At 34.8% G+C, this 16,344-nt stretch overlaps 1 protein-coding gene across 2 annotated transcripts; it reads left to right on the forward strand.

The window, feature by feature from the left end:
• Positions 1-12,425: 12,425 nt before the first annotated feature.
• On the forward strand, positions 12,426-15,365 carry LOC109240512 (NEDD8-specific protease 1). Of its 2 annotated transcripts, XM_019407168.1 has the most exons (3): positions 12,426-12,556; positions 13,032-13,100; positions 14,298-15,365. In XM_019407168.1, exon 3 carries the CDS (start codon positions 14,314-14,316, stop codon positions 14,995-14,997), a length of 684 nt encoding a protein of 227 aa, XP_019262713.1. In that variant the 5' UTR covers positions 12,426-12,556; positions 13,032-13,100; positions 14,298-14,313; the 3' UTR covers positions 14,998-15,365. The 2 variants fall into 2 exon arrangements, with proteins under 2 accessions (XP_019262713.1, XP_019262711.1); XM_019407166.1 differs by lacking the exon at positions 13,032-13,100.
• Positions 15,366-16,344: the final 979 nt, after the last annotated feature.

Genomic DNA, 16,344 nt, shown 5'->3' on the forward strand with positions numbered 1-16,344 from the left:
TTAAGGGTTTGGGGGTTTAAGTTCCCAGCCATTAGATTTTAATTAATCAACGGCTGAAATTAGAAGTACAAAAGCGGGGTCGTTTGGTTTTACAGGGAAAATTGGACTGGTTTAGGGGTTTGGGCTAGGGTGGTATTGGTATGGTATTGGGCCCATTGAAGCTGGCCCAGTCCGATTTTAATTCAAAAACAAGCCTATTTTCCTTTCTTATTTTTTCTCCCTTCTTCTTTGATTTTAAAATCTAATAAAATCCTAAATCAATCTAATTTGCAAAAATTAAAATTATTTATCTATTTATATCATTAAAACAACTAATTAACTTAAAACTAAAGAAAAATACTAGTTTTTTAAAGACTAAAGCTAAATATGTAAAAATGATCATTTTTTGTAATTTTTGCTTAATAATGCAATTAACTCAATGTAATTAATTTTTAAATGCAAATAAACCTAAAATGTTATGCAATGAATATTTTAGACATTTTTGGTATTTTTCTATAATTTTAAAATATTAAACATGCAACTAAAATGCAAACAACAATTAGCAAGAAATTCCTAAAAATTGTACAAAAATTAAAATAATTAAAAACAAATCTATTTTTTGTGAATTTGTGAGGGTATTTTTCATCGAGCAAAAATCACGTGCTCATAGAGTCGAACAATATTTTCACTACAATAATTGAGGTAACAACGTGACAATGGCATTTCTGAAATTCACTTTATAAATCGCCAATATAGATCAACATAAATCTCAAGTCTTATTCCAGAATAATACATTTCTAATTCTAACAATGAAATCACGTAAATCAACTAAAGGCCCGCTTAGCCATTTTTTTTCTGACTCGTTTTTTCGGAATAAGTGTTTGGTCATGAAAATTGTAAATTTCACTTAAAGTTGAAATTCGAAATTTTTCAGAATTTAAAAACTTCAAAAAACTATTTTTTTAAAATTTTACTTCAAATCATTTAAAAAGATTCAAAAACAACTCCAAATTGTATTCATGACCAAACATAACTCTAATTTTCAAATACCATTTTTACTGAAAAACTTTTTTTCAGAATTTCACTGATTCTAACAACTGATTGCAGAGTTGATCATTCGGACCTTTCAATTCATAGATGTAGATCTCGGACCTATGTCCAACCACCCGGTAAATGTTACTAGACTGTATTTGTAAAATAATTCTGGAAATATAAATGAGTATAAACAGAAATGAACATAAACAGAAATGACATAAAACCAATTCGAGCCCACTGAATTCACAGTGTTTCCTTAAGGAATTTAATCCCCTCCTAGTACCCAAGGTTATGGATTATTTCCTCCCAGGATAGAACGAATTACACACTGGTGTAGTGGTACTTCAAACCCCAGTGTTTCAGCGAACACAAAGTTCGGTAGCAAATCACACTTACTTTTTGCTTTGTTTGATGCTAAAAGTATGCAGAAGAAGGAGAAGAAACTCAGAAAATCGTAGTAAAATTCTGAGCAGAACAGTGTTGTATTTATAGCCAAAGTTAGGCTGAAATCTGAAGAGGTGCAACTCTTCAGAATGGCTGTTTATGCAAAACGCCCACAGCATAAATGCCATTACATAAATGGCCATTTACTCAATAATAAAGAGGGAAAATAAAGAGGGAAAATTGAAGAGGGTAGTTACTTTTCTGTTACCAAAACAGAAAAACGGATTGAATTTAATATTAATATTTAATATTAATATTTTGTTATTAAAATAAATATTTAATAACATTTCTGTTAATATTTTACTATTAACAAATAAATTTGGTCCAAAAAGTTAATCAATCAATCGATCATTTGACCAAATCCGAATCCGAATCCGAATCCGAATCCGAATCCGAATCCGAATCCGAATCCGAAGCCGTAGCCGAAGCCGAAGCCGAGCCGAGCGAGCGACGACGACGACGGCGCGAGGCTTGCCTTCTTCTCAACTCTTTAAGAGCTAGAAAAAGAGCAATTGCTTATATACCCATAAAAAACCTCTTCCTCTTCCAATATGGGACAATGCCTATTTGCCAAGGGAGGGGGAACTTAAAATTTCACTCAAAAATTTCATTTCCCTCCATTTCCCATTCACCCTCTTTTAAGTATTTAATATATTAATTAAATACCTTAAAAACCCAACAGGTACAGTTCAATATAGAAATAACATTACAGAAATGTAGGCATGCTTTCAAGTTCAATAGTTAAACTCAATGCAAGTAAGATAGTTCAAATCTGAATGATATGAGGAATATAACTTCCCTATATCTAAATGCCCATGCACATGTTGTATCTGATGCACCACGCTGAAAGCCTCGTATACTCATGCTCTCAGAATACTCAATCACTCAGCACTGTATATGGCCAATCAGCCCAGGGAAGATCCATCCCAGATATATGTACATCAACTGGCAGTCAGTCACTCAGTACTGGATAGGGCCAATCCAGCCCAGGGGAAGATCCATCCCCAGGTATATGATTCGGGCAAGATCCATGCCCAGGAAGATCCATCCCTCAATATAAATTAACTGCGCTCACTGGGGGTGTGTACAGACTCCGGAGGGGCTCCTTCAGCCCAAGCACTTTAGTAAGTCAGATCCAGGTATAAATCAATAAAACATGCTGCGGCGTGCAGCCCGATCCCATAAATGTCACTCACAATCAGGCCCTCGGCCTCACTCAGTCATTAATCTCCAGTCTCTCTTTCTCGGGCTCATAATGTCGTGAAACTAGCCCAAAAATGATGATATGATTTAACAATAAAAAGCAACATAGACTGAAATATGATATGCAATGAATAAATATGACTGAGTACGAAGTTGCAATATAATCAATAAGTCAACAGCAGGAAACGACCACTATGGGTCCCAACAGTACTAGCATATAGCCTAAATTCTAGCATGATTGGCAGCTCAATTACTTTATCACATGATGAAAACACATATATCAACAAGATAAATCCACTATACAGTTCCATGGAATCGACCAGGTCATAGTTCCCACGGTGCATACTCACACACCCGTCACTCGGCATGTGTGCCACCTCAACACTAATCTTATAACACATAATTCGGGGTTTCGAACCCTCAAAGCCAAGTTTAGAAATGTTATTTACCTCAATCCGAGAAAATCTCTACTCCAACACATCTTTTCCTTGTGAAACGGCCTCCGAATGCCTCGAATCTGGCCACAAATAATGCGATACAATTAACACGGGCTAAAGGAATCAATTCCATTAGGAAATACTAAGTTATTAATCAAAAGTGGACTTAAAAGCCGGCCCCTGGACCACAACTCGAATTCCGAAAAAAGTCACAAAACCCGAAGCCCATTCAATCACGAGTCCAACCATACCAAATTTATCAAAATCGGATACCAAATCGCCACCCAATCCCCAAATCAAACTCTCCAAATCCCTAGCCTCAAATTCCCAAATTTCACCTCAAAACCACACAATCTAGATGGGAAAATCAATGGGGAATCAAGATTATTGAATAAAAATGAGCATAAGTGACTTACTTCAAGAAACCCCTCGAACTTATCCTGCTCAAGCCATAACTAATCCACAATGAAAGTACAAGAGGAGGGGGGGAGGGTGAATTATAGCCTTTTTAAATTTCTAGTCGACTAATCTTCAGACCTAGTCGACTTATGCGGAGACAGCCTGCACAGAACTATTACTCCTTTCGATTTAAACAAGTGTTAATCACAATAAACAGTAAAGGAACTGAATATAATATGAGAGCGATAAAGTAAATGATACCAGGAATTTTTATACTGGTTCAGAACCAATGTGGTATCCTAATCCAATCCTCTTGGGTTGTAAGAGTGTTGGCTTTTAGAGCTCTTTGTAAATTGAATTGAGTACATCCTTTGTGGTTTTCAGCGATAACCACCAACGTTGACAGGGTTGGTTTTCACTCGCTCACCAACAACGAACAAGATTTGGTTTTCACTCGCTCACCAACAACGACCCTTTGGTTATCACTCGCTCACCAAAGAAACGAACAATGAGACAACCTCTTGGACACACTGCCTCTTCAATATTTTTTTGTCTCTTTTCTCTCTTTTGTGTACACAGTAAATCTAAAAGTGAATTATAATACTTGTTAAGAGTAGAATAAAGAACTTGTAGTTAGGTAGAGAATTGTATAGAAGGTTGCGTACTTTTTCTCTTCTATGAACTCTTATATATATAGCCTTTTCAACTTGTTCTGGCTATTGCATAGCCCAAGTGAATTTTCCGTCCAAAGCCTTTTCCTGACCGTGCTTTATGAAACTTTCCATCTCGAAAATATTTGCTTTCACAATTAGCCTTGAAAGTTGTCCAGATGGCTTCTTGATTAGCTTTACTAAGTAATCTTGACCATTCCTTGATTCTCTTGGACTTTGAGAATTATTTCCTTCCATATTTTGATACTCCAACGAACTCTTCATTAGCGCATGAACTTGGCCATACATTGTAGCCTTCTTTTGAACTTGGATAGTGTATGAGTCTTCCTTAATAGTTGTGGCTTTCCAAGTATAGTCCAGTAAGGATCTTTCTTCACTCCTTAATCTGTGACATATGAGATTAGAATCTCTTTATCTCCTTTGATTCTTAATTTGCGGTTCTTTCCGAAAGTTGAACACCGTTACCATCCTTGGCTTGTAGTCTCGTAATGAAGCTTTCCTTTTGAGAAGATTGGTACTACTTCTTCCATAGTATCTTCTATGTACTTAGATCAGGTTATATTCATATCCTTGATTTAATCAACCTTCCAAACCATAGATCGTAGTATAGCCATACAGATATTCTCTTTCCATAACTAAGGAGGGAATGTAGTAAGAATATTTTTCCATAAATAATAGTAGCATCTTTGAACTCCTATTACATTGAAAATATTCCTTTCTTGATCTTGGAAAATAATCTTTCATAATATAGATTGTACTACATTCATAAAATATTTTTTTTCCATAGAAAATATATTCTTCCTTGGCCTTGCAGTATCTTTTTCATATAGTAATTTCCTTCCACAAAATAATAAATCTTCTCCATGATTTTAGCAACTCTCCTTTCAAGATATTGGAAAACTTTCCTTCCATAACTGATAACTAGGGATTCTAGTCTATTTTATGCTCTTTTTTGCTTGAGTTTTGGACTAAAATGTGTATAAGTATTCCCAAAAGCTAACTTGTTGTGCTTGTTTGCAAGTGTTTGGTCAAAAGGAGACAAGGATGTCATAACCAGCTGAAAAAGGAGTGAAACCTACACAAGTTCAAAGCCAAGTCAAAGCAGCGCTACAGCGGAAAATCCACCGCGGCTGCAGAAGACCCACCGCGACCGCGGTCCTTTTATCGCGGTCCACGGTGGCAAGATTCAGAGAGATACAATTTGAGGCATTGCAAGTTACCGCGGTCCGCAGTGATTTTATGCGACCGCGGTACCCCTACCGCGACACCGGTCCTTTTACTGCGGTCCGCGGAGAAGAGATTCAGAGAGCCTAGAGTCTGAGCTAAAGCTGAAGACCGCGGTCCGCAATTGATTTACCGCGGCCGCGGTAGCCTCACCGCTGCAGCGGTCCATTTTCCGCTGTCAGCGGTACCTCCGTCAGGGGCATTTTTATCCGGAAAATTTGGCTGTGTATAAATACTACTTTTTCAGATTTTTAGATCATCTTATCTATAGCTGAGCACGTGAACGCCGTATTTTACCTATTTTGAGTAATTTTGTAGCTTGTTTAGCAATTAATCTTAGAATCTTAACTTGTAATTACATTTTATGGGTTATTCTTCATCTCAATCTATGATTTCTTCTTCAATTATGAGTAGCTAAACCCATTAGCTAGGGTTGCGGCTCAACCCTAGTGTGGGTATTTAATGGGTCTTTTATTTTAGGGTTTAGATGTTTATGGGTGAATGATATTTGGCCTGTTTTGCGCTTTTAATGTTGAATTGATGGTTGCAAATACTAATTTGTGCCTTTTTAACTTAGGCTCTTCTTGAAGAGAGTCCAAGTCTAGGAAATTCAGGCTAACAAGGAAATGGGATGCATTCTATCTCATTCAAGAGATTGATAGCCCCAATTAAAGGGTTAAACCTAGAGATAGTAATACCCGACTTGAGCCAATTTTGCTTGCACAAATTTGAACACCCAATTGGACTTGAGAAAGCCAATTAGGCATAGTCACTCAAACTACCGAGAGGTATAGAGTGAGTAGTTTCGTGCATTGGCTATATCAACATCCCAGCTATAACAGGTTGCCCTAAGTTTTAGATCCCGTTATATATTCACCTAGGAGTAAGTCACTTCCCTAGTGCCTCTTTACCAATCAAGAAAACCCTACAAAAAAAATATCATACTTAGTCAAATTTCCTACATCATTAGTATAAAACTTAGAATAGTAAAAAAATCAAAGCATGTTTGGAAGTGTAAACAATTACATCGCGCATTGCTAGTTTAGATAGGAACCCAATCCCAAACTTATTCTAGCTCCCTGTGGATTCGATCCCGACCTTCTCGGGTAAAAGCTGCATCGACCGCTCTTGCCACTCTATAGTGGTGTAGGGTTGGACCCGATCAATAATTTCCGCAGATTCTTCTTCTGATAATTGAAATTTGACTTTCAAATATTATTCCTTCTATGACGCTTGGAGATCAAATCTCTGAAAATAATCTTCCTTGATAATATTTTCGCTCATAAATTCTTCTCATGATATTCTCTTTCTTATATTTGTTTGGATCTTTACCGGCATCTTCTTTCTTGAATAAACCTGTGCAAAAATAAGATTACTACAAGTAAATGTTCTTTGATTAATAATTATGTGGTTTGTTATCATCAAAATTAATACGAACCTTGAGACTAACACACAAGTCCAGAACTCCAACAACACATGTGTTATGATTACTTCGTAACCCTTATGGGAAGTTTAAACTACTTCGATTGGGCTTCCTCGGATGAGTTATGGTGCAAGGGTCAAGGTGTTCACACTTAACCAAAAAGACTGGTGAGGGAGATGAAAAGGCTAAAGAACTTTGGGAGAAGATTGATGCTCAATTATATAGTATCATGTGGTGATATTGATTTCAAGTTGATGCCTAACATGGCATTTAGTTTGGGAAAATTCTCGCACTTTATACACTAATGAATATCTCATTTCTAAGATGTGATGTTGCAGATGAAAAACTTGAAGAAACGAAAATTAGGATGTCTACTTACTTGGGACAAGTATGTACAGTCATAAAGGAATTTGAGAAGTTGATGCCAATATCTGCTAGTGTTGAAAAATAACAAGAGTAACAAAACACAGACAGAGAGAACAGTGCGATACAGATGTCTACGTGTTGGGACGTCGACTAATTTTAACAAAGGGTGGTTTACAATGAAATGGTGGATTTACCCTTGATCGTCCAAGGGATTTTTACTTATTATATAGTTAATTATAGTTTGTTATAAATAGAATTGTATTTATGGTGAATGTCTATATTTAGAGAGATTCTAGGATTTATTACTTGGTGGCTAAGTCAGCCTCTCCCTATAAATAGAGGGTTCTATTCCATTGTAATTCATCCCAATATCAATAAGAATCCTTTCTCTCTCTCTTTCTCTGCAATATTGTTCTTCTACTTTTATTGTTTTATAACACGTTATCAGCACGAGACTCTAACCAATTGAGTAGAAGCTTTGGGATTGATCATAATGATTGTCAATTGTTATATGAATTTCCTTCATGCTTAAATTCTGGATTTAAGGTAAGTATTTTACCGTATTTTTCTCTTTTATTCTATAATTTGGTTTTAAATACAAGCAAAGACAATAAATTTTGATTACAACTCTAATGGAGTTTGTAAGAAATTATAACCACCTGAAGTGGTAAAAGTTTCTATGTCTTGCCATGATCAAATGCATGTATGATTATGGGCACAAAAAGTGGAAACACGTCCCATTGAATTTGCTCCATTCTCATTCCCTTAAGAGAATGTGATAGCAGTATGTGATAAGTCTGAAAGAAGACAAAATTATCACTATGAATGTATCAATGGATGTGGACGTGGCAATAGACGAAATTATAATCGTCATCATTGTGATAATGAGAATAATAAGGATTCTCAAAATAATCCTTCACTCTCTGAAAGTAATATTTGTCATCGATTTGACATGAGATTTTATAAAGCACATATAGATGATCATGGTCCATTCATGATGTGAATGTGACAACATCTGATTTATGAATACATATTCATTTTTGGAAGAATATGAGCGTGCTAGTGGTATATACCACACTCACCTCTAGAAGGAGGTTTGAGATGATATAAGAAAATAATATCATTATTATGGCATGAATGGTCATTGTTCACGTACCTATTGTACGCCAAAATATTTTGGCATTGTGATTATTAAAAGTCAACGGTAATGCAAGAAACAGATCTTGCATATAATTTTGACCATAACCACAATGGTATAACTTTCTCTTTAAAAGAGATATTCATCATATGGGTGTTGATGAATATGTGGTGCTACAAAATTAATTGAGAACTCTGCAAGAGTCAATTATACTATTTTGGAGAAACACGATTAATTACCAATAAGGTATTGTGTTGTAGTAAGTCTCAAAGAAACTTATTCAGTTTCCAAAGTATACGCGAAAACGGTTGATTATATTGAGACTATAAATAAAGGAAAGATTTAATATCTTCTATTACTACATCTTGTAGCGGGATAATATGTATGTGAAAAGCAACCCGTTTTATTCTCCAGTTTGTACTACACAAATAAAAGAATACCACAATAAAATGGATATTTATTGATATAAAAACCCATATCATAATAAACTTAGAGTTTATTGATAATTGCACACGTCATGGTATAAATCTGAAGTTTATCAATATTGATAATTTATTCAGTTGGCATAATTGGTTTACCCGTATCAATTTAAGTATGATGTGCAAAAATAAAAGGGAATTCACATGGGTAAATATTAAAGAACTAGAAAGTTCTTTACGAATTCTCTTATATTGCTTGTTCTAAATAATTAATTGACCAACTAAAATTGGGATTGAATCCCATGAATGCTGGAAATTTCAAAGGTGAATATGGGCCCATTCATCTGCCATGTATACCACATAAGATGCATCTATGAGATGGTTACATGTGCGATTATTAATAACCCGCAACCTGGCGATGTTTGCGGTAACTTGCTCAATAATTTAATTTCGAGCATAATTTCCAGATTTTCTATTCAAGAAGTTCATCTTGATAAGTTGGTTTACATCACAGTTGGTTTAGCAAAATGATTTATTAAGTGCCTCTACTTAATAGCTAAACAATTGCTTATGAGAACAAAGCTATCTATATCAGTTTGATATACGTTACATACGAAAGTATATTATTTTCTCCCCTCACAAGTGGTTCAAGGTCAGGAACCAAATAATTCCCTTATTATTATTGATGTGCAGTGTATATTTTGATTAACTCCATAACGCACAACGGTGGATTCTCAAAGTTGAGGTAACAAGTTAGTTTTTCTAACATGAGGGGGAGACATGATAAACAGTTGAGAAAAAGTTACGTGGAATGAATTATCATTTGTACATCTAGATCCTCGAATAAGATAATATGAACTTGAAGTTCATAAAAGGATAATTCATTTGCAATATATTGCAAAGCATGCCAGACGCATTTGCTGGCCCAAAGAAAGTAACTATATTCTCATTGCAAATGCTCCTATTAAGTCCTAGAAGGACAAAGTCTATGGTACGCTTAAAGCGTATAGGCAAATCGGTTTCAAATAAACTTCTTGATAAAGAAGATGAGCAAATGATCTAAATGATTATAACAAAGGAGGCAAGTGATCTAGAAGATCACATGACATAACACTTCATAAAATCTCAAGAGAGATTCAGGTACCTGAAAATATGAATAAAGAGATCTTTATGTTATGTCTTGGAACCGATATATAAAGTTTGTCGACGACATCTATCATAGCGTTAAGTATAGATGAGGATCTTAAATCTGTCAAATACAGACACAAAAATATTGGCCAAATGATAGAGAAACAATTCAAGTAGAACTGGTTTCATATGAAAGAAATGTTGTTTTGGACCTGCAGTTCAAACACTTGAAAGTATAAAGTCAATGGTGTGTGCAATCACCTTTATTCATCCTATATGTCTAGCATGACATAAAAACTTGATATGCATCTAAAGTTCATTCATATGGCTTATACGATTTAACTTATATGACAATCCATGAAGAATTTAAATTGCTTAAAGCATATAGAATTCATGGTCAAGAAGTACTACATCCCTAGTGCAATTTGTGCACAAATGTATCTTGCTATAACTATAAGCATGATAACGTAATAGCGAGAATACCTCTATGGAAATATTGAAAAGTCATTCCACGACATTATATGAAGACAATTCATCTCTATCAAGAATGATGATTTCAAGGTGCAATATATTCATTCAAGTTAATATGGCTGATTTGTTCATCAAATCTCTACCAATAATCTTTTGAAGATGTGCACAAGATTGGAATGTGAAGGCTCAAGGATGTGAATTGATGCTCTCATCAGGGGGAGTTAATACGCGTTGTACTCTTTTTCCCTTACAAGGTTTTATCCCACTGGGTTTTCCTTGCAAGGTTTTTAACGAGGCAACCAAAAGGTGTATTGTTAGATATGTGTACTCTTTTTCCTTTTCTAGAATTTTTTTCCCATTGGGTTTTATTTTAATTAAGGTTTTAACGAGGCACATTATCTGTTGAATAGACATTCAAGGGGGAGTGTTATAAATAGAATTGTATCTATGGTGAATGTCTATATTTAGAGAGATTCTAGGGTTTATTACTTGGTGGCTAAGTCAGCCTCTCCCTATAAATAGAGGGTTCTATTCCATTGTAATTCATCCCAAAATCAATAAGAATCATTTCTCTCTCTTTCTCTGCAATATTGTTCTTCTACTTTTATTGTTTTATAACATAGTTAAAATTTTAAGAGAAGCATGTGAATTTTGGTGTTTAATTTCTAGCTATGGAACATATATATAAATATACACCAACGATATGTGCAAAAGAAAAAAAAAGATCTCTCCTTAATTAAAATAATTTTATCTAATAAATTTAAAATTTGAAATCAATTGAGACATAAATTAACTTGTAAGAAAATTAACTTAGAATTAAAATCTTGTAATTAACCGTTCAACTTTTATGTTAATAGATTTAAGGATTTCAGTTATTTTAAAATAAAATAGTGCTTTCACCAAATATACATACAAGTGCTTATTTCTAGCATTATCACTTTTAGCCAAACATGTAACTGCTTCTGTTCAACGCTTCATAATTTCTTTTAACCCTAAGTGATCTTAAAATTCAGCTCCAACACTGTAAAGTTTAGATTATCATGTTATGGTAGAACAACAACGTGTTGCGATTTTCTTTATCGTTGCCAAACAAACCATGGTCAGATTAAACTTTTCATTATTTAATGATTAACATAACAAAGGAGATATTCTAATAATAGTGTGATTATGTATTTCGTGATAATTTATAAATAAAGTTATGAAAATTAATCGAATCAATACAAAGAGAAATCGAGATGAATGGAACTATTTTAAAAAGTATAATTTTAACTATACACAATAAAACAATCAAAAAAATGTTGTGATACAAATTTCTCAAGATAACCAACTAAACAAACACCACTCATACTTCCCTATATAACTAATCAAAAGAGTTGCATGTGCCAAAGGAGTTGTGCGTGAGTAGGGGTACTAATGGATTTCTCCACCTAACTTTGCTTTGGTTAAATACTAAGATCATTCGAATATAAGAAGGAAAAAAAGAAGGGAGATCATTCGAATATTACAGAGGGAAGCTTATAAGACCGATGCTGAATGGTTACAAGAAAACAGTTAATCACTCATATTATCCACTAAGAAATGGGTTGGATAATCAACTTTTTAAAAACGGGTCAAATATGGATAAGAACCAGATTATTCATTTAGAAAACGGATAACCAATGGATAACTAATGTTTTAACTTTTACATTTGTAAAATCTCAAATTGGTGGTCCCTGAAATTTGGGAGACTAGGAATTCTCCCAAAAGTGATCATATTCATGAAGCCATGAATAATATGGTTACCCATATTATCCGCTGGTTAATCCGCTTTTTATCCGTATAAAATAGGGCCGGATAATTTATACATTTTTTCATTACCCGTTTTCGACCCGTCCCATATCTGCCCCGTCCCGCCCCTTTGCCACCCCTAGTCGTAATAGTGTTGTGGGTGTTTCATGTTAGCTGGATCCTATGTGCTCATGTTTTGTAAATTAGAGGACAAATTGTACTTAAAGTTATATTAGGGGATGAGTTTGGCCAAAATCTCAAATAAGTGGCTCCAAAAGAAAAAAAAGAACAAAAACAAAATACTAATCCTGTGCCTTTGTCAGTCCCACACTTTTTTCTTCTTTATTCTTCCTTCACCTCACCGGTACTACTCCATTTTATACTCATTAATTAAAGATTTATAATTGTGACATTCAAGAGGATTTCAAGGATTCGGCCAAGCTCCATTCGAGGTAATCTCATGGCTCAAAATTTAACTCAGTGGGTGTTTTGGTTTATTTATGATGGAACCTTTAATGAGTTTTTCAAATTGTGAATTTTGATATTTGATTCTACTAGTTAATTGGTGATATTTCCTATTATCATTGTTGTTGTCTGATTAGTTTCATTTGCAATAATCCATATGGAGGCGGGCTCATGATTTAAAGTTCTTGTATTGGATTTTTGAAATTATGGGTTTATAATATAATATATTTGCTTAGAATTTTCATGTCGCAATATTGGGTTCAGTTGTACCCAATATAAAGTAAGGTTGTTGCTGACTTATGAGAACTAAAAAACATTTTTCTTCTTCCTCTAATTGCAAAGCTCTGGTTGTACAATTTCATCTTTAAAAAAGAAATAAGGTTTTCCATTTGATGAGTTTTTGAAAGAGAAACTGTGAATTGAGAAAACGACATGACTTGATCAATTATGTTTTCTTTTTAGAGCTATCAATGCTGGGTCTGCATTCCTGAGCCGAGGGTCTATTGGAAACAACCTCTCTATCCTCACAAGGTAGGGGTAAGGTCTGCGTACACACTACCCTCCCCAGACCCCACGGTGTGGGAATACTGGGTATGTTGTTGTTGTAATGTTGGGTCTACATTGTGTGTGTTGAATCATGTTGTTGATTTGGATAAATTGTGTAATGCATTAACCAAACACCAAATGAAATGGACTACAAATCTTATTGTAAAATAATGTTAATTATATCTATTAGCTTTGTTGATGTGAAAAATGAAGAAATAAGAGAGCTAACTACTTATGGATTGGTGGTTAGTGATATGGTAGAAGGGATCCTCATATAAGATTATTAGGTCGTGTACAATTAAGAAACTTCAATATTTCTAGGTTTTTTCGTATAGATGTATCTGCACAAGGTTACTCTTGATAGATTGAAGGATGAGTACTACTGCATCCCAGATTCTGCAGATAGTAAAATAAACATCAGAACATGTGATGGTAAGACAATACAACTTGAACGATTAATCTCCTGTAGCCGCCTAGATTAGTTAAAGCCTCAGCTAGTAAGCTGAATTTAAAGGTATGAGGTGAGTCAATTGGTAGATAGACATATCGGTTTCGTTCAAGATATCCAATTGCCTAACTAAGCAATTTCTATACCAAACAAGTTCTTAAGTTGTCCAAAGTCTTTGTGGTATGAAAGTTAGTAAAGTGGTGCGGCATTAGTACCTCAATCACTTCCTGGGAATCCTTAATCATAATAATATCATCCATGTGAACAACTAGATTGGGACACAGACGCTACATAGGGTGTCAATAGAAATCATAATGGTCCGACTCGGATCCATCATTTGGAAGAAAAAACTAAATAGCTTTTGAAGGGTTACATTTAAGGTTTGAAAGTTGGGGTAGTGCGGAATTTAAAAAAATAGCTGTTTAATGATAATAAAACAGACAATAATGAGACAAAGGATTTGGAGGAGGTTTTGTATGGTTGAAGTTTGATTTGGTTGGAGATTTAGAATCTCTTCTCCTAAATGTTTATGGACATTCTATGTTTCCTTTTACTTGGTATTTCAGTCAAAATATTGGTGGTGTGATGATTTTATTTTTAAATCATAAGCAGTTCTATTGATGTCGTACTAAGAAAATTCTAATCTGATTGATCAGAATGATAATTTATTTCACTCTTTTTTATTTCCTTCCAATCTCTTCTTATTGTATGTAATTGTTGAGTACTATGTATAGAGTTTGCATTGGCACCATGGCTAAATCCAAAGCAGATGAGAAGATTCTCGGCTACAACGATGTTGTTCTCAGGCGATCAGATTTGGACATTCTCAATGGTCCTAATTATCTCAATGACCGCATCATTGAGTTCTATTTTAGCTATCTTAGCTCAAGCTTTCCATCTGACGTCATATTGCTGGTACCACCTTCTATTGCTTTCTGGATTAAAGAGTGTCCTGATCCTGCAAGCCTGAAGGATTTCATGGAACCACTTCATCTTTCTAGAAGGAAGTTGATTCTCTTACCTATCAACGATAATTCTGATGTGTGCATGGCTGAAGGTGGGAGTCATTGGAGCTTGCTGGCTTTTGAGAGAAACTCCAATGTATTTGTACATCATGACAGCATCTACGGGTTCATGAATGAGTATCACGCCAAACAAGTATACGAGGTTACTCTTCCTTATACAGCATCCAGCGCCACTTACAAAGAATGTCCAGGCACGCCAAAGCAAGTGAATGGTTATGATTGTGGCGTGTATGTCTTAGCGATTGCACGAGTCATCTGTCAATGGTATGTTAGCAGTGGAACCCAAGATGCAGATACTCTGTGGTTCTCCCATTTGGAACAGGTCAGTCCAAGTGCTGTTTCTACGATGCGTAATGAGATTCTGGGTTTAATAAAAGGTCTGATGGCTGCACCTAAGAGTGTGGCGTAACCTCAATGAAGTGGGTGAAAATCATGGATGAACGATGCTTAAATTTTAGCATAGACCAAACACACTAGGTAATTTTTTCTCAGTGTACCTAACGTTTGTGCAAAATTACTCGGTACTTGTGTTGATGGGAGATAGCAGAATTGTCAAGGTGTGCGCAAGTTGGAATTGTTATATTAAAATATAAAACTAAAAGGCTTGATGACAGGGAGCTGCTCATGTTCAGTTAAGAGTTTCTACTTGGCAGATAAGGGGTTTAGATGCAAAATTCCGGACTTGTACTTTTATACGCCTTACGTGTACTCTGAGGCGGATGCAATGTGGTAGTTATGAGTTCAATTGAATCCATATCTTTCGACGTGGAGTAGAAATTTATGTGTAAAAATTCATTAAAATTTCAAAAATAATAGATTTGAACCCATAACTTTAAAAATATAATGGGTTCAATGTTAAAAATCTTAAAAGTTGAACCCATAGAATTTAAATCCTGAATCCGCCTTGGTATTGTAAACACTTCTTTACGACGTTCATATTAGATTGTCAGTTGTCTCTCACAATTTTGTTGACATTTGCAGGAAAGATTTTGTTGATATTTCAATAGAAGGCTAATGGAGAAAAAGTAGGAGTATAGAATCTCAAATTTCATAAAATAATATTGAGTGATAAAGTGTAGTGATCGTTAATGATTCATCCTGATTGTCCGCACTGGTAGTAGATATTTAGGAACTCTTAGCACTTTAAATTAATTGATAATTTCATAGACCTCCCCTCAGGTCTGGCTCTGTAACACTGATCTCCCTTGTAGTTCACAATATTATGCTTACCTTCCTTGTTTTGATTTTTAATGTAACAATTCTACTAACCTAATTATCATTAATATAAAAGTTTATGATCTAACTAAATTACCGTTTCTGATATACCCAATGTTTACTTAATTTTGCAAGCTTTTCTTTTTAATTAATTCATATGAATTATTTTGTTAGCGCAACAATTACTTTGCACATGGCGTTTGTTCTAAAAACATCGACATTTGTTATCTTGGTGTATCTTTTCCAATTTGCTCACTCCATATAACATGGCACTATTCTACAGCTTCTTCTATGCTTTGTCTTCGTGGGGGCATTTGCATATATATCCACTTTTTGGGTCACCTTTTAACTTATACCTGCTTTGCAAAAAAAAAGTGCAAGCGTACCTACTTTTTGCGTAACTTCAGACATACGGGCCTGAAATAGCAAAAATTTATGTCTGAAGTTTGAATTTCAGAATGTTTTGCCTGAAGTGTAGCAAAACCTCAGTTGTTTTTGCCTGAAGTTTGGCCTGACTTGCAAAGGCAATCACGCAAACTTC

This window comes from Nicotiana attenuata, unplaced genomic scaffold, assembly GCF_001879085.1.
Source record: "Nicotiana attenuata strain UT unplaced genomic scaffold, NIATTr2, whole genome shotgun sequence".
Lineage (NCBI taxonomy): Eukaryota > Viridiplantae > Streptophyta > Magnoliopsida > Solanales > Solanaceae > Nicotiana > Nicotiana attenuata.